The sequence below is a fragment of the Larus michahellis genome, chromosome 4 (assembly GCF_964199755.1).
Source record: "Larus michahellis chromosome 4, bLarMic1.1, whole genome shotgun sequence".
Classification (NCBI taxonomy): Eukaryota; Metazoa; Chordata; class Aves; order Charadriiformes; family Laridae; genus Larus; species Larus michahellis.
The window spans coordinates 94209446-94230887 of NC_133899.1; the positions used below are offsets into that span (position 1 = coordinate 94209446).

A 21442-nucleotide genomic window follows, 5' to 3' on the forward strand; every position below is an offset into this window, starting at 1 on the left:
ACTAAAAGCACCCAAATATCACTGCTGTCCTTAAAAGGAGCAATTTGTCTTATAGGAGGAACCAGAATTAACTGTAACAGAGAGACTAAAAACTGCTATTTAAGAAGATCTCAGAAATGCAGAGTTCTGAATAAAACCGTAAGTTTGCAGAGGTGTGCTGTTGGCACTGCTCTAGAACAAAGTCTGCTTTGATCGAGGTTTTTAACGCGTCTGCTGTTTCTCATATAGAACAGCATTCCTAAACTGGAAAATTAATTTTTTGGCACAAGACATACTTATAGCTTTATTTGACTGTAAGAGAGCCTAATGCTTTCAGGAATATTATGTAAGCCTATATAAATTCCCTTAATTCTTTCTCAGTGATTCACATCTAAAAATAGGCAAAAAAATCAAAGATATTAAAATATTTTCATACTTCACCTGATATAACACTACATGGGAGAGGTTTTGTGTTGTGCTTTCAAGACTTACAGTCTTACGAGAAATCTTTAAAATCATAATGAAGGGCTACTGATGCAGCAGTTACTGTGGCTAACGGAGAGCAAAGGGAGCGTAGTGCTCCAGCACCCGGATTCGTGGTCAGGAGTGCAGCCCCATTACAGAAAGGAGGGGGAAAAGAAGGGATAAACAAGGGAATTTAAGGTTTCAAGAATCTGGCAGTTCACACAAAGCTTTTTACTAGCAACGGGAAGCCAGAACAGGGAGATTAAAAAAAGAAATAAAAATCCTCTGGTACCCGCAGATCGAACGCACGGAAGGATCACTGTGCTGTTCGGAGGCTGGCTGGAAGCTGGGAAGCTATGTGATAAGCGTGCAGTGCTAACGAACCCGTATTGTTATTATTTAAATTACAACTTACCCTCTCTAGAAGTAACACAGATATTTACATTCACCATAAACCGTGTAATTTACCAGAAATACGTGAGTGACTTAAACAACTGAAATTACCTGGATGAGGTCTTGAAAATGGTCCATCTTTAGCTTGTGTAACTCCAAAACATAAGAAAACCAGGATACTGGCAACGATACCTCTGAAAGTGAAAAGCAGAATGGTTTATATTGCTTCATCTTCCTAATGAATTTGTAAGTTATATTCTTTGGTGTAAAAAAATATCCAATCTTCGTTTCTTAACTACTTTCTTAACATGTCAATCGTAAATAGATGCCTTTTGGAGATATTTCAGGGAAACGTGTATGAATTCCTATACTTTTAAGCATGGTTTCATGACAGACGCTCTCAAACCCCAAAGTCTACCCGTCCATCCTTCCCCCGCCCTCCCCACTAACGACATGCTGCCAGTCCTCCCACTTTGCTCCAGCCAGCCGAGGAGCCGGATCTGCCTGAGAACTCATCCAGCAAAACCACGACAAACGGAGCAGCTCCTTGACCCACACGAGGAGCCTCAGCCGCCAGGTCATCATGAGATCCACCATGAGTCAAACACTTCCCTATGCCTTTGAGAAGCTTTTATGCCCACTTTGTCAGAAAGGCACTTAAAATTTCGCAGTGAGAAAGCTCCCAAGTTAGAGGGCTTCCCATTGCTCCAGTAAAATTTCAATGACATTTAAAAACGAACTGTTGAACTTGCCACCGCTCCAAAACATTTTCTTAGTCAACTAAAGACATGGAGGAGCTTTTAAGACCAAACCAGCACCAGTTCTATTTCAAAAGCTGGAACTATAATACAGAGCCTAACAGAGACATTAAAGAAATGCTAAGAATTATCAGACCACGAGCCCAAGTACACTGAAGACCCACCCGGTACCTCTCATCCCCAGCAAGGTAGGGCCTAACTAAGGACGGCCACCGTCCTGCCATCTGCCTCCTTGCAGGAGCAGCGTTCCTGCACGTTCCCAGACCAAAACGGTGCAAGGACCGATCTGGCTGAAAACTCACCTCGTATTGAGCTGGCTCAGCTCGCCGCTCTCCCCGGGGAGGGATGCGGCAGCCCCCACTCAAGGCTGAGCCGTCAGCTCAAGCCAACGTGGAACCGGACCCCTAAGGGCGGGCAGACAACTCCGGGAAGAGATCCCCACTGACCATCACTAAGTGAAGCAAGCAGCAGTCAAGATCCATGATTTGAGGCCCACCAATTCCATGCTGTATGTTTTTGAAGAAAATTTTGTTTCACAAGTAAAAGAAAAACGAGAAAATGCACATCCTGGTGTCTGAATGCCAGACCCTCCCTGCTGGGGACACCGCTCCAGCAGGCGGACCAGACCCAAGACTGAGGTGCCAGCTGGGGGGCGAGGGCTGGCATTTCACTTCAAAGTACTGAACATCGACTTCAAATTCTCCTGAGCTTTTAACCATCTCACGTGCACAGAACAGCACTTCTTTTTCAGGGTTGGAACTTGTTTTTCATGAAGACGGGAGCCCACGGTCTGTACTTGGGCATGCTCCTTCACTCTTAATGGATGGAATGGTGCAATGCAGCCCCAAAATGCTCTTTTTTTCTACATCCAAACTCCCAACAGAGCCTTCATTACCTGCTTAAGAGCTGGCTGAAGAGACAGATAATTGAGAAATCCCTCACTGCACTGCAGGGTGAGCACAGGCCATGTTTGCAGTAAATGATGCAACCCCTGACTGTAAATAAAATGGCTGTTTGCAGGAGCCAGAGAAAATACCTAATAATTTTTTTCTTTTATTGAGAAAATGTTACATACCAGAAGCATTAGTAGACTATTCGTGCTTTAAACATTTCAAAATCTTCTTTCAAAATAGAAAGCAGAAGGATTTATGCAAACTGTTTTGCGACATTCACCTCTGAGTATAAAACGTTTGTGCATCTGAAAATACGAATGGGTTTTACCGAACAGGTGGAACTCAGTTGTCTTGCTTGCTTTGTGACACTGGGAAGCACACCAGAATTAGCTACTGAATGAAAGAGTGAATAGATAGTTCCATCACACTTTTCAAGGACGGAGATGCTAAAAAAGTTCTCAACTGATCTAAAATGAGAATATTCTGCATTTTGAGTCACTAGTTTGTATTTGGAAACACCAGTACTACAAATTCACATTTACACCAAATAGTCCGCATTCTGTACCATGTAATGATACACACCTCTGTTTGCTATCATTATGCTCAGCCATGAACCAGGATGTCCATGATCATTGATTTAGGCCATGGAATGGTGATTTTTCCCAAGCTGGAGATGCCCTGAAGATAAGTCACCACGGGAACCTGCACTTATGTTCCTTTTCCTAAAATCCACTCTCAGCCAAACCGCAGCTGCAGGAGCTGGGCTGAAATAGCTGGAGTTTCAGCTGTATTATCTTACTTCAAGTTCACCATGGGAAGTTTTGAAGAAAATAAAAAATTTGCATAATAACCATACAAGCTCCATTTTTTTTTCCTGCAATAACTAAACTTCTCTCCTTAACCCCACCACACTCCCTCCGTATGAAGCCTGCAAAGCCCAACCAGCAGCTGGGCCGCTGCCCTACCGTGGCTCCAGGTAAGAGCTTCTCTAGGCTTTGAGAGGGGCTTCTTCCACCCACCCCCCCAGCAGCCAGCCTGGCGGGCCAGGGTTAATGTATTTTCTTCAGCTAACGTATTTTCTTGAGCAGCAGATCAGGAAGACACCAAATGGCAAAGCGTGCCTACAAAAATGATTTTAGCACTTAACCAAATAAGATAGGGAGAACACGGCAACTGTTCCATTTGTACAAACAAGTTATTGTTTGCCTCATTTGAAGAGTCGATTTGGAGGCACGAGACAATGAAGCTTGTCTGTGAGTGTCTGTGTATCGTCCTTTGTGCCAGGCTTTGAGCGAGCCAGCTCCCACGCCGTGCCCCTTCCCCGGCTGTATCTGAGCAGCGTGACTGGTACCAGCCCCTCGCTGCCATCCCAGGCCGAGACCCGGCAGATGGAGGTCGAGCCTCCTCCTTACCTTGTGTTCCCTGCGGGTGTTCAGCCCCAGGAGTTGAAGACCATCAGCTTGCCAACACCCCCCCCGACTTGTCACCATGGCTGAGCCGTGATCAGCTACTGCCAAACACTACTGCAGAAAGGCATCTTAGAAGAGAGACTGTTTCATGGCTTGAAAGTCAATGTACAACCCTGACGCATACAGGATTTTTTAAACCTGAATGTGTTCTTTGTATGAAAAATATATTAACTTTCCCCCCCCTCAAGAACTCCTGCTCAGCATTCAAATCGGGAGATGTGGACTTTTTCCACAGCCATTGCATACAATGGAGGCCGCTGAATATGTCTCTAGCTACCCTCAGGGCTGGAGCTGGGTCCTGTCAGCTCCTCCTGGGGGCTTCACGGCCAGTTGTCAGCCAGGATGGACTATTTCACGGCTGCTGTGAATGCTGTAGGAACCCTGAATGAAGAGCCCCATTGACCAGACAGGCTTCGCAGTGCAACATCTCTTTGGCTAAGTAAATTTTCAACGTTTACAATAGAGGCAATCTGATCCCAGATCTCACATGATCACGTCAACATCTGTGTGTATGACCCTAATGAACTTCAACTAGATTTACATATAGAACATTTCTATAAGCCTTACCTTAAAGAAAATAATCCTCCTTTTATTGCCCTAACATGTCGCAGGAAGGAAAATGGCACTGAAATGTCAGCATCTAAACAGATGCAAATATAAATCTTAGCTATAGATACCACACCCCATGATCTCATGGGTTCGTGATGTTGTTTTCTGTCCATTGTTTCTCCTGGTGACTTATTGCACGAATCCAGCCCCTCGCCCTGCCCGGAGCGCCTTCTCTGAGGGATGGGATGAAGGACGCACTTTCACAGGGGACAAGGGAGCCTCAGATGGGTTGCTCTTGCTTTGTTAGTGCAGGAAACACAGCAGCATCAGCTAATGCAGCAACTTGACTATTTTGCTTCAAAGTTCTGCTCTAAGCACCTCATACCCTTCACAGGCAGCCTGGCACCTCTCAGCAAGAGCTTGAAAACAAAAGGGTTTAACTTTTTGCACCTAAGCAGCAAAACACTGCTCCACTGTCGTTGTGCAGCAGTTGGAAATAAAAAAGCATGACAGCTAGAGACACTGCTCATTGGTAACTAAACTACTGCTGTTCATTAAGCAGGCAAGGGTTCCCATGAAGAACCTGCACGCAGTGAGAGCCTCATGCAGGCCAAAATTTCAGACCAAAACACACAACAGCTCTATATTAAGACTGAAAAAGATCTCAGGGTAGGATAAGGTACTTTAAGTTATGGAAGAAAAAAAAAAATTGTGAAAATTTGGGATACGGATATACTGAAGCATGTTGTGACTATCTTACTCCTGCTCTGAAATGCCTCTTTTTGTTCAAATACACGCTTAAGGTCAGGAGCAATGAGACGTACAAGAGCGGCAGGCACACGGATGCTAAAGAAGGTTAAGAAGAACGGCTGGGACGTGAATTGAGCTGGAATCCTTCATGCTTACTGGTGCTAAACTTGGCATGGCACTTACCTCAAAGACCTTTGAAAAGAGATTTAATTGAGACCAGAGAGGAGCTCACAGAAAACTGACTCAGCATAAGGAACGTGCTGAACATCACAGACACCTCCATCCCTTCTGGAAATCAGGGACAAGGCAACAGAGGTGAAGCTTAGGAAAGGCCCACAGGACTCGTGCACTTTGTCTGCATCCGTCTTCAGCTTGGAAAAAGTAATGATTTGGCGGAGTTAACTACTGTCGCAGAATTTGGCACATAGCTTGGATGACTATGGCAATAACATAATGGTGCAGCATGAGTGGAAACAGAGATGCACCCTTCAAAACCAGTAACAAGAGCCAATTTGGAAGACCATATACAATTCCCAGGATGCTGCTTTTCCCGTATTTTTGCATCTAGATATTGCAGGCAGTATTCCACAAGCAGAGATGCAGAAGTGATCAAAGAACATTTGCTGCTCATTGCCCGCTAAGGTGCTGTTAAATTGTTTTTAACAACTGGTCACATTATTCCCTGCACTGAATATGCAGAAAGCAACTTCTATTTCATGAAAGAAAGGTTAATCTGCTGATTAATCTTCTTCGGGTTTGTTCATATTAAAGCAGTAAAGGCTCTAATCTCAATAATAAGATATTCCACTGAGTCACCTTAAATCTGTATTACTCCCTAACGATGTGTCATCACTTCTCTTTTCAGCTTTTCCCCTTCTCTATTTTGAGCTGCCATTCCAGGGGATGTCAGGCCTCCATCCGTTCCCTAGCCTCTCTCGTAATAACCAGAAATATAGATAATAACCAGAAACAAAGCCTTGCAGAAGTTTTCCCAGCTCCAGACAGGCCACTGTGTTCCAACTTGTTCCATTTCACCCCCACGTGCGAGTGAATTACATTAGCTACAGCTATTGTGTACCTGACCAAACAACCACCACCATTATCTCAGGAAATACCCTGATTCCTGCATCTCCATGACAATGAATACTAGGTCCTGAGTCACTTTTAAAAAAAATGTAAAAAAAACAGGAAGAAACCCTTCAATTGCAAGGGGGAAAAAATAGCATTATATTTACGAAACCAGACCGGTAGAAACCGGAATGATTTTCACACATCTAGCAAGGATGCTTTGCAGTCTGTAAGCACCTCCTTGATTTTTAAAATATACTTAGATTTTTAAAAGATCACTTTTCTTCCCTCTTTTTGTTCCCTACTGTAGTTCTTTAAAAAGAGGAGAAATTCAACCACATTTAATCAGTTTAAATTGTGGTAGAAATGGACCACACATGTAAGACTCATCTCATTCTTATTTTCCAAGGGTTTCCCTTTGGGCTACAAGTTCCCGTGTTAATTTTCAACAACAAATAACGATCTGTATTGGAACCTTGAAAATCATTTTACAAAAAGCACTTAAGTCAGAAAAATGTAGTCACAGCTCAAGTAATTTAGCAGTTAGGTTATTTTAAGAAAAAGAGGCAGAAGCATTGCCAAAGAAACACAGCCAGTACTTCGAGGCTTTAAAAGAGTTTTGTATTTTGTTTTAAATCAGACACACAGCAGCCGCCCGGTATGACAGTGAGTGACACTAAACCGATTAGAAATTAAATTCAGCGGCCAGCAGAGGAGCTCACAGACTTAGGCTTGGTTTTGTCACTTTCTAAGGGTTCGGGCATTTAAAGGAGTTAATGAGAAGGTCATTTGAGGTAGCTTATTCACCAGTAAAAGTGCACACAGTAACTTGGTCATACAGCTACCCTTTTCTAACAGACACCTTGCAGAAAGGCGCTCTCAAATATTTACCTCTTTGTATTGTAGGCTGTATCTTGTGGTGTTTCTTCAAGCAAGGTTACGTAGCCCAGCGCACAGGTGAGGATGAACAAGACTGTCAAGGTATGAGCTCTCCTAAAATTCAGAAGAGAGAAAACTGACATCAGAAAGCAGAAAAGCCTGTATCTCCACCTGTCAGCGAAGCCTCAGGAGTCTGATACACAGACAGCGGTCAATAACGCTGAAGACATTTTACGCATTGTACAGCAGCATTCACGATGGCACTACATTGAGCTGTCAGTCCGCTGTGCGCTAGCATGCCACAGAAGCCTGCCAAAGAACAAGTCTTGCTCGTTTCCCCACCCAAGCTTTGAGTTAAGGAAGATTTGGACAAACACTGCCAAGTGAACAGCAGCAACTTGAGAAAAAATTAGCACCAACTGTGCTAATACTGAGACCTAAAAACTCCCTGATTTCCCTCCTGGTTAGTTGGGTACGTACTTGACGGTGCTGCCACCAGCTCTGTCTCAAAGCCTGTTAACAAAAACTGCAGCAGACAGAACAGTCTCTTAAGACTAAACAGAAGGGAACTGACTCCAGACATGGGAATTACACATTACCAGAAAAACTAGTCATTAAAAAAAAAAAATCTCTGAATGAGAAGAGTTGCAATTGTAAGAATTATGATGCTCCTCTAGACACCTTACTCCCGGTAATTCTCACAGTTTCATTTCATCCTAGATCTGCAGAGCAGGTCCAGAGCGACGGCCAGAGGTTTGCGCCTGCAGAGCGATGCGCAGCCATCTCAACACGAGGGCTTTCTGCCGGACCAGCCGTGCCAGAGCCGCACAGTCCAGCTGGGTGGGCGCTCCTCCACGCTGCTGAAACGTGCGACCTTGCTGGGGTAAGGAGCTGGTCCAGGCAGGGCACTGCTGGTGCATGTGTAGTCACAAGCTCTCGCTTCCCCACCCATCAGGGTCCGTCGGCTTATGCCGATTTTGGTAAAGCACTTGTGTGTGAAAGAAAAAGAGAGCTGAGAACACACAGACAGAGCCGGGAGCTGGAGAGGAACATACTGCAGTGAGGTGACATCCATACACGTACACCTACTGGTTACGAGATATATAATACTCCTACATTGCACTGGCTGCATTCTTTCAAGTTGAAAATTCGTTTCCTAGTGAGAAACCATTTATTGTTTTCACTGGAAAACTTATCTGACCTCAGCTCAGAAGCATGGGAAGTCTGGCCACTGAAGATCAAACCACAGAGACACAAGTTCTGTTTTAGAGGACTACACAACAGCTCTCAATACAAACAATTAAAATAACGCAGGTATAAAGCACCAACTTTAGAGAACAGAAAAACCGAGTGGAAGTGACTGTATATGTACATGCTGTATGTGTACATGCGTAAAGTACACCATGACAAGTATTTGTACACACTGGCTCTTTTTACATTTTCTTTTTACATTATACTGTAATACAAGCTAGCATTACATTTCCATTTTATGCCAAAAGACCAAAGTTGGTATATATCCAAGTCGCACAGTGCATGATAAACCGGAGATCGCCATGGATTTCTATGAAGTCCACTGACATACCTTTAAACATCAAAGCCAGTAACCTACCGAACATTGCTCTGAAAGTTAAGGTAGGCGTTATTTTGAACTACAGTCTCATCCTAATCCAAAACACAGCCACTTCTCACAGCATCCTTTTAATCCCACTGGAAAACACATGCAATACCTCATAAGCAGATGCAATCCTCTTCTGCCACTGCTAAAATGGTGTTCAGTCTTTAACGCTATCCTTCCTTGCCGCCCAGAGGACACAGACTAACCAGCTCCAGGAAAAAAAAAATAATAAAGAGAAGGACCCAGGAGTATTTTCAAAATCAGCCGGGAATCAACATGTCAAGAAAAATAGGCAAAGGCTGGCAGCAGCAAGCTCCCTGTCAACAGCAGCATCTTCCTTCTCCTCGCCTCCCCGGCTGATTCAGACAGTACATACCTCACATTCAGCTGGCGCTCACCTGACCCGGGCCAATTTTGTAACCTACAGTAGTTAAAAAACTAAATACAGCCCTCTCAAAGGAGGCGGTACAGCAGGGGACTGAATTAAATGCTCCAGTTCACTTAAATCAGACCACGGTCTTGTTCGCTGCATTTATATATGTATATAATTAACACAAAACCAACTTATATTTTGATCATAGAAGAAGGTTACGTTAACTGCAAAGCTATGCATTGTATTTTATACCTTGTTTTATTGTTTACTTTTTTGAAACTAATACCTAAGAGGCTATTAAAATAAACCTGGAAATGCTGTCTTCCGCCTTACCATTTCACCATCTGAACATCTCTATGACATCAATTACTTTTTCCGTGTGTTGAGTGTCACGTAAATTGCCAAAAAATCAGTTACTAGCATGTCCTCATGCAGATAAACTCCTCGAGAAACTCCTCGGCTAGAACAAGGATGGGCTGGTTTCATTCACCCCGTGGAGCCTGCAGCAGCGAACGGTCAGCGTCTGAGAGCTTCGTGCACAAACCTGCTTTTGGTTTATTTTTGGTGCCACAACCTCCAACCTGAAGTTCCCCGCGCTCGCCTGTGTAATGACAGCCAAGAGGCTGTATAGCTCATCAGTTCCCTTTCAGCTCCGTTTTCCCCTCTGACTGAAGCCAGATTTTCCTGTAGCAAGTTTTCAAGGTGGTTAGTCCTGTAAACGTACTGTCAGCCTAGCACGAAACCCAGAAACCAGGATGGAAGGCTTTCAGATTGGGTCGTCTTCTGCAAAGAGCAAGTTGGCAGCTTTGACCAGAAAATTGCCGAGTAGCGACAAAGCGATGGCAGCTGCTAGAGGCAGCAGAGCATCCTGCAAACCTCCCTGTCAGCGCAAAAAACCAAATAATCACACACAGATATACACCATATCCTTCCACAGCTTGAGAGTTAAAAAAAGAAAATAGAAATTCACAGTCATGTGGAACAAGACTAAATATGAAGCATTTACAGTGTCCAGAAAAATGAACAGCATAGACCAGACGTACTTGTACTGGTGAAGTCGGCCTGGACTAATTAAACTGCATAACAAGGGATTATTTTAGTCTCCACACACTCTTTAAAATAATACAGCCAGAGAAAGACAGCAGAGCTAAGAAGATCCCAGCAAGGTAAGCACTGCAGGAATTATGCAGGAAGGCTTATGTTCTCCTCAGCAGAGCCTGGGGGGCTGACAGGAGCTAAGCTGAGCATCTTCCCCTCCCAATTACACCAGAGCTTGGCCACGCACCAGCAGCAAGGGGGGGACAGGCCACAGACGGTTCTAGGAGGTTTTACATCCAAAAATCTGAGAAAGCAGTGCCTAAGAGCATATGCATACAGAAATACGCAAGGCCAGGAAGGTCACAGAGAATTCACAACAAATCCCAAACTATTAAAAAGCCATAACTTTAAGTAGCTTATTTTTCTGCACTAGCATTTTTCTGACTTTCTGTATCTTACACCTAGCTCTTTCCCTATTTAAACACTGGGGCATTTAAGGGAAATAATTCAAGTTGTTTTTATAAAAATACTTGCCCTGCTGACTTAGTTAAACACCAAGCCAGAGCAATTCAGGGTCTCCAGCAGTCCCTCCACCTCTCCACAGCTCACAGAGTGGGCTTTTACAGGGAATGGGACTCAATTCAAGTCTAACTTCTCTTTTCCTCCTCTCGCATCTAGAAACTGCAGCGTTTTCAAGGAAATTACTATCAGAGCTTTTATTTTCCAAATAAAGTATATGACAAAAATGACCTACGGCGATTTGTAAGTATCTTTTGAGGGGGGACTGGGATGGAGGAGCCGCTGGGCGGACAGGAGCAGCGATACCCAGTGGAGCAGAGTGGGTGGCAGTGACCTCCTTCCATCACCAGCACAAAGGACAATTAGCTTAATGGGGGGGCCACACCCTAATTATCCGCTGCTGTGCACTAGGGTTCTTGTTTGTCAGAAATGATGCAATAACTGCATTGAAAACAATAGCAATCATTGAGAACAACCTGCAGAGTGTTTATTAATCATTTTGTCAATTCTCTAAGCAAAACAAAATCCCGAAGAACGCCCAGCATGGTTTGCCCCTTTGGTTTAAAGGGTTACATTAACAGCTCCTGCTAGAGAAAGATCTGTCAACAAAACCAGGTAGTCCCATCTTAGCCTATCATCAACTTTTTCACAAAGAAATAATTTTTTCCTTGATTCCAAATAATGGTAAATAATGGTAAATAAAAGCATTTCTAAAAGAGATTTTAAAAGAACGTCAAAGCTCTCTGCCCTCCATATACCAACCCATCATCTGACGCACGCTGGGAATTCTAGGAAAGTATGACAAACAGACAGTACAACAAAGCTGTTACTTCAACAGCAGTAGAGTTATTGTGAAGAATAAGGTACAGGAAAATACAGCAATAATTAGTAACAATCTAAAACTGACCAATATTTTTACCTTCAAAATCAAAATCGTAATTAAAAGGGAAATAATCCTGTTTGGATATAGAGAGGTTTTTGGAACCTTCACCAAAAAAAACCAGCCTTGGTCATAATCTCGGCAATACATCCCAAATTAGAGACATGAAACAGAGACGCTCACGTTGCACAGGGACGAAGCAAGCTCTCAGGCCTCAACATTTCAAAAATAAGCAGTTAACTGCCAGTTTGTGACACGAATCTCTCTCATCCACCTAAACCACAAAAAAATCCTCAGTGGCAACCAAAGCAAAGTAGGTACTTTGTACGTGCCACTGCCTGAAGGGTCCAAGCACCTCCATCTGTAACACAACAGAAAGGTGGCTGTTGGTTTGAAGCTGTAGGCTGCGGTTTAAAATCTGTTTAAACTCTCGGGGATAATAAAAACGTACCTATTCTTAGACCAGTAAGAAGTCTTCAGCACATCTATAAAGGTACACAACACTGATTAAATTTCTGTACATACTTGTGACACTCCAAAATAGTAACCTTCATTCTCCTTGCCATAAGCTGGTGCCTCTCAGAACCGATCGCTCGGGAAGAGAAGCGGGAAGGCACACACCTTCACAGAGGAACCACAACGATGCATTAAAAAGCAAAGTGCGCTTCAGCAAATTAGTCGTTTTCCTTTGAATGGAAAGAGAGAAAAGACAGTCTCCGTTCATCTGTTCTACAGAGTCCCCAAGTTTATCAAGGTTCCCAAGATCATCTATTTTAAATATTAAACATTTTTGTATGTTTATACCTACTGAAATCTTTGTCTCAGGTTTTAGTGTAAGACAGTTCCACTGAGCCAGCATGACTTTGCATTACAGATAAAACACACTTTAAGCAGGTCTTTTTAAAAACAGGCAATAAAAAGGAATGGGAGGAAGGAGCCCTGATGCCAGGTCTAATGGCATAAAAGCCCAGAGCTCATTTTTCGGGGTGATGCCCTGTTTTGTGAACTGCAGTGAACTGTTTGTGACAGTGCTCGGATGGGTCCCACCCCCAGGGTGGCAGCAGCAGCATGCAGAGCGCTCGCCACCCCAGACACTTGCCCTGCGCAATCTGTGCCATCCCTTCCTTCCAGGAAAGGGCAATGACGTTCCCGTAATGGAGTTCTTGGGAGCCAGCCCTCCTCCTCTGCCACACGAGTTAACACACCCGGCCTCGCATGGCACCGCGGCCTCCTGGACGTTCCAGCAAAGGACACTGCCAGGGACACCCCAACACCCAAAACTAGGGGCGGGGTGACACCTCAGTGGCCTGATGCAAGATTTCTCTGCTCAAGTAATATAATATGCTCAAACGTGGTCAATTCTGAGCAGGCAGGGAATCGGAAGAGTGGGTCAGCAAATACAGAACCTCACCTGGGCCCGCTTTAAGGTAGCAAGATTTCACAGGGCAAAAACATAAAAATCCAGCAAACATTAAGTTTTCAACGAGCTTGCGGAATGTTGCCTTGCAAGTGCCGCACCAACCCTCACCAGAGGGCACAGAAAAAAGTTCCTGCCAATTTGCAGATCTTCCCTCTCCCTAATCTCTCTTTGCGATAAACCATCACCCTCCCTCCAGCCAGCCTGTCAGAAGTCTCACCCTGCTGTGAGGTCGGTTGTGCAGAGATAGGAACCATGTGCAAGGAGGGGCTACGTTACACCTTGTTTTGCATACTGACCCTGTATCTCCAAAACTGCTGGTTTGCACACACGTATCCTCGTTTCCCAGAGCTGGCCCCGTGCTGGCCACCGGCAAAGATTTCTCACAATACAGAGCAAAATGAGAAACGTCCAGGCAAAGGCATCTCCAGGCTACCTTTTCCTGAGCTGCAATTTCTATGCTTTTTGCACCAAACAGGCTGAATTAATTCCTACAAAAGCTGTATTAGCCCACAGAGTCTTCTACCCATCGCTTCCTTCTTTTTTCTTCTTTTCCTTTTTTTTTCTTTTTCTTTTTTTTTTTTTTTTTAATATCTAAGCTCCCTGAGCTTGAGAGATCTGCTGCTACACTATGACCTTAGTAACTGATATCATCTCCACATGATGGCGATACAGAACTATTTAGTGTGAGAGAAAAAAAAAAAACAAAACATCCATATCCAACAGAGGACATTAAAGCTAATTAAATTCAAATTAAAGTAAGGCTTAGCAAAAGCAATTAACCCATAAAGCCACAATGTAATGTGGCGGCAAAGATGTATCTGGCACCTCTCAACATCTTCAAATCAAGAAGCGTTCCTGGAAGATATGCTTTGGTTAAATGCAAGTTATGAAATAGATACAGAAATCGGGGTATTGCTGAAATTTTAGGAGCCAGTTATACACATTTTCTAATCAGATGCTCCCAAACTGGTAATCCACAACCAGGCTGGGCTGGCATGAACAGACTCAACGCCGCACCACCTTCCACCACCCATCACTATCTACTAGGATGGGGAGGAAGGTTTCCTTCTCTCTTCCAAAAAGTTGCTGCACACCTCTACTCTTATCATTTATTTTATTTGGTGGAGATAAATCAATTTACTATTTCACTGAGCTTTTTTGCTCCCCCTCAGAAAGACACGCATCTCCAATCATCTTTAGGCATCTGTCACAGTTACTGCTCTCTGGTAACAAAAAAACAGTTTCTGTGGGATTCACCTTTTCCTGCACAGAACAAAGTCCCAGTAGCACAAGCCTGTAAGACACATCAGCACTCGCTCTTCCACAGGTTACAGAAACGACACCAGAGATGTAGAAAGCTCTACATGGGGCTATTTAAAAAAAAAAACACAACTAACAAACCCAGTGGTTTTTCCATGCTAGCTCAGTAAAAATATCAGATCTACAGTGCTTCACACTGTACAAAACACAAAAGTCAATCTCAGCCACAAAGAGCTCCTTTGTTTGTATTCAGAAAGCTAATTCTGTAAGCAGACCGGCAAGAAACAATCAAAGGTACTGGAAACAACAGCGAACACATTTGCCAGGCAGGCCTGACATTCCCAGCTCTCTGCGAGCAGCAATGGCTGTTTGAAATTCGCTCAGGGATAATCTGTTTCGTAAAGCTGCTTCCCGTTTCCTTTCCTTGACATTTTCCAACGACAAGACCAAGCAGGTTCCCACAATGCAATTAAAATACAGTATTTCCCCGTTTCAAGTTAAGATTGAATAAGAATAGAAGTATTATACCGCACGTGACTTTTTTTTCAAAGTTTTAAAAAGATTTGAAAAGAGCAGGCAGCCAGCTAGAAAGTACCACCTTTCCCAGGGATCACATTTAGAGCAGTAAAATTAACTTTGCGAACTGAACTATTTTACTTCTAGAATGATTTCTGATGGTATCCACAAGGCCCAAATTCTTGAATTTTTCCAAACCGAGCAGGCCAGGTGGGTAACCGTGTCCACTACCTTCTGAACTTCAAGGAGAAAAGGTACTTTCCATACTTTTCCACATGGGCAAAGACAGAGGGCACCTACGCTCCTAAATTTCCATTTTCTGTGACCACCTCCATAACAGACAGGGCAAGAAGAGTTCCAAGGGTCACAAGAAGAAAATCGTTCTGTATAATCTTTGTTCTGAGCCGCTGTAAGAAGCGAGTCATTCCCAAAGGGTATGCTAACACGCCGTCATGCACAGGTCAAACGGAACAGTAGGAAAAACCTTGAAACTTTTACAAGCATTTAAACTCCTGGCTGCCAGCGCAAGCAGCTTAACTACTAGGGAAAATAAAGTAAATATATAAGTTAAAGAACAATTCGACTGCCCTCCTGGAAGGGAGTAGCCAACTAGCCAACAAAGGGAAGCTCCTTAAAGAATGGTGGCACATTCAGACTTTCAAAAAAAGAATTCATGTGGATAAATTAGCTGCAATTACAGCCTTTGTTTTACGACGACAACAATCCTGTACCAGTGGCAGGCTGCACGCTGGCCCCACACCCCCACCACAGGAAAAAGGTGCAACAGGGTGAGATTATACAATAACAGCAGCAATGGGCGTTTTTAAGGCATTACAAAACGCCTGGCAAGAGCCACCTTAAGTAGACAGTAAGAAAATGACAGCTTTACCCATTTTCCATTTATAAGACGGCACTACTCTGCAGACCTCAGCAGGCTCCAGTTATTCAATCGCTCGCTCAGCCTACATGTGGCAACACCAACGTGCTCTCCAAGAAAGTTCCTCTTGCCCTCAAGACGACGGCTTCCCTCGGCTACGCTTGCCTGTGTCAGGCTTCTGCAGAGACCACCCTGCCGCCCGGCAGCATCGGCGTGTCTCTTTGCTGTTGGTACCGGCAGAAATATCACCCAGAATCGGCGGCTTCATCAAGATCAACACCCTCCGCTCTGCCGCTGCCCAGACTGGCAGGGTGAGAGCCAAGCGCCCTCCCCCTCTGACTCCTTAATGTCAAACTCCAGCCAAATCACATCACCCTCGGCTCATGTTCCAGACAGGGGACTCCAGCATCAGCGTGGTTTCCTTCATCAAGGGGGACATGCATTTAACACACAGAGAAAAACCATGGATGTACACACGTGCACTGAAGTGGGTTTCTGGAACAACTCCATCAGAGATGGGATTTAGAAGCACTTTTCTAGGTACAAACGCATCTCTTTTGCAAGGACTGAATTTGACAAAAAAACGATGTGCCCTACTGGCCTAACACAGACAGTCGTGGCTTTCTGCACCGATCTTCTGGACTGAGCATGCCACAAAACCATATGAAATTCCGGTTTAGTGGTGGACTTGTCAGCGCTAGGTTAACGGTTGGACTCGATGATCCCAAAGGCCTTTCCCAACCTACAAGACTCTATTCTATGAAATACCGGACCAGCAGAACTTGGGCATAGCAACTCTGGCTTCCCAACAGGAAAGAACACGGAGAGAAAAGGCCCCTTGCAAGGCTGATGGAGGGGAGGAAGGTGGAGGAGCTCATACAAGCGATGCTGAGAGAACACCCGGAATCCGGCAGGAGCTGTGCCCAGACGGGGCGTCCCCAGCACCCGGGGACAGCCGGGGGGACAGGCCACCCGCAGTGCTCACCGAGGGGCTGCGAAAGGCGGCGCCGCTGCCAGGACTCTGCTCTAAATCACTGTTAAATAATTAGGAAGCAATAATTAATAGTACCGCCGTACCAGGAGAAACACCCTTAGACACAGCCTGCGGTTTCTCGGCGCCGGTAGCCGTGGCGGCGAAGCAAGAGCCAGGTGAATCGCGGATAACGCGGATCTCTTTCCCAGCCCGGTGCCCGCCGCGCTCGGCAGCTCCCCGCGGCCGGCGGAGCCGCGCTGCCCGGCCGGACAACCGGCGGGGGCGAATACGAGGAGCGGGCCGGGGGGAGCCGGGGGAGAAGCGGGCCGTGAGGGGGCGGCTCTCACCAGAAGAAGGTGTTGGTGCCGTCGTCGTAGACCTCGGACTCGGTGCTGCGGCGCAGGCCGGGGCCGTCCCTCTCGGCGCCGGGCGGCGGGGGCCGCTCTCCCGCCGCGTCGGCGGGGTTGGCGCCGCCGTTGGGCTGCGGGGGCGGCTGCTCCTCCAGGGCGGCCTTGCCCAGGGCCGCGCCGGGGCCCCGCCGCTCGCCGCGCCTCATGGCGGCACCGGGGGGAGGCGGGCGCTCGCGCCGCTCCGCCGCGCGCGCGGGGCACGCCCCCGACGCGACCCCACGTCGGCGCAGGCGCAGAGGGACGGGCGGGCGGGGGAGGCGGGAGCAGGGGCGTCTCCCGTTGCCGTGGCAACCGCGCGGCCGTCGGCAGGAGCGCGCCAGGCGCCGCCTCACCGGAGGGAGCCCCGCCGCCCCCCGCCGCGTTTAACGGGAGGGAACCACGCCGTATCCCCCGCCTCACCCGAGGGAGCCCCGCCGTCCCACCCTCAGTGGAGGGAGCCTCACCACCCCCGTGTTCCATCCCCCCCGGTGACGGGAGCCCCGCCGGCCGCCATAGCTCCCTCGCTGAGGGGACGCGGCCTGCTCCCTCACGGCACACCGCAGCCATGTCTCCCCCGAGCCCGGCGCTCCCCCGCTGCCGCGAAGGAGCCGCCCCAGGTACAGGCTGAGGCCGAAGCAAAGGCCCCGTCCCCGGGGGAAGAGCACCCACAGCATCCCCGCGGGGCCGTGGGTGCCCGCGGCAGGGGGAGCTGAGCCCAGGACCCGGGCCCGGGCTCTGAGACGCATTAACACCCCTCAAGACTTGGTCTGCTGAGCATCCCCACGGCCAAAAGCCCAGCAGCCCCGGAGCTGGCGGCTCAAGGAGTGTGTTGATGACACAAACCATCACTGCAGGACAGAAGGGATGCACGGCTGACCCGAACACAGCAGGGCTTCGGCGACATTGGCCCTGACACCGAGGTGACCACTTCACAGAGTCACAGAATCAGTGGTGGGGGTCGGCAGGGCCCTCTGGAGATCACCCAGTCCCACCCCTGCCAGAGCAGGGTCACCCAGAGCAGGTGGCACAGGAACGCCTCCAGGCGGGGTTGGAATGTCTCCAGAGACGGAGACTCCCCCACCTCTCTGGGCAGCCTGTGCCAGGGCTCTGCCACCCTCACAGCAAAGAAGTTCCTCCTCGTCTTGGGATGGAGCTTCCTATGGTCAAGTTTGTGCCCATTACCTCTTGTCCTGTTGTGCTTCCCCTGGCCCAGGAGGAAGGAGCTGCGTCCCCACCACTGCCAAGAGCTAACACCATCTTTGGTGAATGTGCCCTGAGCTCACGAAACCTGGAAATATCTTTGTTGGAGGTGGCAGGCATTTGCTTTGGCTGAGGGGAAAAACAAGCAGAGGAGAATGGTGTTTTCTCTTTCAAAGAAAATATGAAGGAGGGGGAAAAAAAACCCCAAAGACTAAAGAGAACAGTCCTTTCAGCTGTGACAGGGTAGCATTATGCTATGAGTACATAAACGTGGCATTTGCAAACTGTAGCGGCATTGTAGCAATATTTGATGCTAAAATTCTGTATCTTTTTGCGAAAGTAACCGAAGAATGCTAATTAAAGAAAACAGCTTAATTCTATGTGCACTCACTTGAATTATTCAGGGACAAGCGCTCTTTGCCAGGCTGTTTGGCTTTCAAGTACCCCAGGCTGGGCTTTCCAGTTAGTCCCATCCCTGGTGCCGGGGCTGTCCCACTCCCCCTTGCGTGGCCAAACATTAACTGATCACTTTTGCGTTTGCAAAAAGATGAGAGTGTTTTGCTGGCAGAGGTTTTTGTTTCCAGACTCGCTCGCGAGGTGCATGCTGGAGAGACGAGGGCAAACGCAGGGTGCTGGGTGCTCCTGTGTATTCCTATAATTCCTCACCCCCCCACTGCTGGGGTCTCTCCCCTACAGCAGAGTTTTCCAAGTTATTCTTTGGAATCAAGGACCGGCTCTTCAACCAGAATGAAACCAAACGCGACCCACTGCTCATGGCCTGTGGGGAGACCTTTGTGGATGCTGGAGCCATCCTGGTGCTTTCTGCATTGTCGGAGGATGCTGTATGGATGTTACAGTTTGAGGGACCCACAACAATTTATTGTCATTTAGATAATTATTCTTTCACCTGATGAGCCCTCCCCACTTGAGAGGGGGAATCGGGGGAAACCCGAGGGTTGAAATATAAAAAGATTTAATAGAATAATACTAAATAATTGACATCAATAACACTAAAGAACCAATACTGATCCCGACACCAATACAAAATACACGAGGACTGTCCAAAGCCCCTTCCCCAGCAGAAGCCGTGCATCCCCGCAGGGACAGCCATCGTGGGACCCTGCGAGCGCTGCGGCTGCGGGAGGAAGGGAAGGGCTCAGGGCTCCGGCACCGGGGCGAGGAGGGCTCAGGATGGCAGCCAGCACGGGAGGGAGAGAGAGAACTCCTCAGCAAAGTTTCTAATTTATCTGGAATGTGACGGTCATGGTCTGAAATAACCCTGTTGGCAGCTTGGGGCAAGTGCCCGGGTCTCGCTGCTCCTCATCCCCACACCTGGGGAGCTCGAAATCACTGAGACCTCGAAACCCACGTACCACAGCTGGCTATAAAGTAAGTATTTTCACCAGGTCAGACACTAGAGTCTTCTAAAAGTGCAGTTTTCCCAAGCATTAGAAGAGACCTTAGTGAAAAGCAAAATTACCGACAGAGAAATTAGCCCTGTGTCGCCCAAAGCAGGACAACGGAGAAAGGAGAAAGCCCCGCAGGAGCCGGGAAAGGAAACCGGGGAAGAAATGAAACGTGCCCGTGCCTGCAACGGACGGAGGTGGCCACGCGATGGCGGCAGCCAGCCGGGCTGGGGCCAGGCACCGGGCGGCTCGGTGGCCACCCTGGCTCTGGCGGCTGGGGCTGCCCGGGACCGCCGGCCGGGGGCTGCTGGAGCTCGCTCGGGAAGGGAGCTCTGCTGTGCTGGCAAAGCCGCGCTCCTGCGGGTCTTCTCCCTCGGTAGAGACAGCTCGGGTCCGTGCGGCTGCCACGCCCGAGCGAGAAGGATTTAACCCAGGATCCCCCGAGAAGGTGAACGCTCCTGCTCCTCGAGGAACGGAACGCCATTCTGCAGCTCTCTAAGGACGCTTCTGGCTGCTGCACAACCCCCTGCCAACCCGAGAGGCTCTCTCCCGGCCACCTCGCCGTGTTTTACGAGACCTGGAGGCGTTTGGCTTCTTCCAAGGGGTGCCACCTCCTGCTGCAAAAGCAAAGGCTGAAGTGGCACCGCTTTCTGTCCCAGTGGGGAGCATCCACCACATCCCACCAAGGGAATGAGAGTAAACACTTTCGGGTGTCCTGGGAACCCCCTGGTCACTCCCGGCCTCTCGTCTCCCTGTGGCTGCTGACATGGGCCCATCGCTGTTGCTTTGGTCCTGCAGGACAAGTAGAAATTCTCCAAGGGAGGGAAACGCTGATACCTCGTGAGTGACGTGTTGAGGGGAGTCCAGCGGAGCTGCTTCAGCTGAGCAGTGTCAGCACACAAAAGCCATCCCTGAGCTCTCTGAGCCTCCCGCACCAGCAGCCCTTTCCTCATGCTTGGAGAGGAGGTTTACTCCCCTAAGCACCCAGTAATTTTTAATTACAAGCAGAGCTTCACCCCAAACCACGTCCTCTGCTGTAACCTATCAGCTGTAGCTCCAGGGATACCCATCATCTAAACAGAGTAGGGTTTGGGTGAAAATGCCCCAGTTTTACAAGAGAACGCAGGCAACTGTACTGCCACTCAACTCAACAGCAAAATGGCCTTTGGCATGACGGGACCTGGCTCTTCAGAGGCGCTCATTGGCCTGGCACAGCCTGAAGTGGGGCACAAGAGGCCAAAATTGCACCGGCAGAGCAGATTTTGCAGCAGAGGCCATAAACTGCAGTTGGAAAGCGCAGTTTGGACTTTTGGAGAAGCTTTTTTCTGAGGAAGGGTGCGTGGGGCTGCAGCAGGTCACCCAAGGAAGGGGGAAATCTCTGTCAGTGGGGGCTCTTGAGACCCAGCTAGAGAGAGCCCTGCTGAGCTCATCTGGCAACTCACAGAATGACAGAATGGTAGGGGTTGGAAGGGACCTCTGGAGATGACCCAGTCCATCCCCCTGCCAGAGCAGGGTCACCCAGAGCAGGGGGCACAGGAACGCCTCCAGGCGGGTTTGAATGTCTCCAGAGACGGAGACTCCCCCACCTCTCTGGGCAGCCTGTGCCAGGGCTCTGCCACTCTCACAAGAAAGGAGTTTTTCCTCATGTCGAGATGGAATTTCCCATGTTCCAGTTTGTGCCTCTTGTCCTGTCCCTGGGCACCACTGAGAAGCGCCTGGCCCCATCCTCTTGCCCCACACCCTTTAGCTCTTGCTGAGCGTTGATGAGGTCCC

At 47.8% G+C, this 21442-nt stretch overlaps 1 protein-coding gene across 2 annotated transcripts in view; it reads right to left on the reverse strand.

Annotated features, from left to right (window-relative positions):
• Nucleotides 1-17304, reverse strand: part of PTDSS2 (phosphatidylserine synthase 2) — a 41866-nt gene extending 24562 nt beyond the window's left edge. Inside the window, exons 1-3 of one of the 2 annotated variants that reach the window (XM_074586674.1) lie at nucleotides 17022-17304; nucleotides 7216-7317; nucleotides 949-1031 (exon numbers count right to left, since the gene is read on the reverse strand). In XM_074586674.1, the coding sequence (XP_074442775.1) occupies nucleotides 949-1031; nucleotides 7216-7317; nucleotides 17022-17230 (394 nt within the window). In that variant the 5' untranslated portion in view covers nucleotides 17231-17304. Of the gene's footprint in view, nucleotides 1-948; nucleotides 1032-7215; nucleotides 7318-15713; nucleotides 16022-17021 lie in introns of those variants that run through there. The other variant, XM_074586675.1, reaches the window with a different exon arrangement.
• Nucleotides 17305-21442: the final 4138 nt, after the last annotated feature.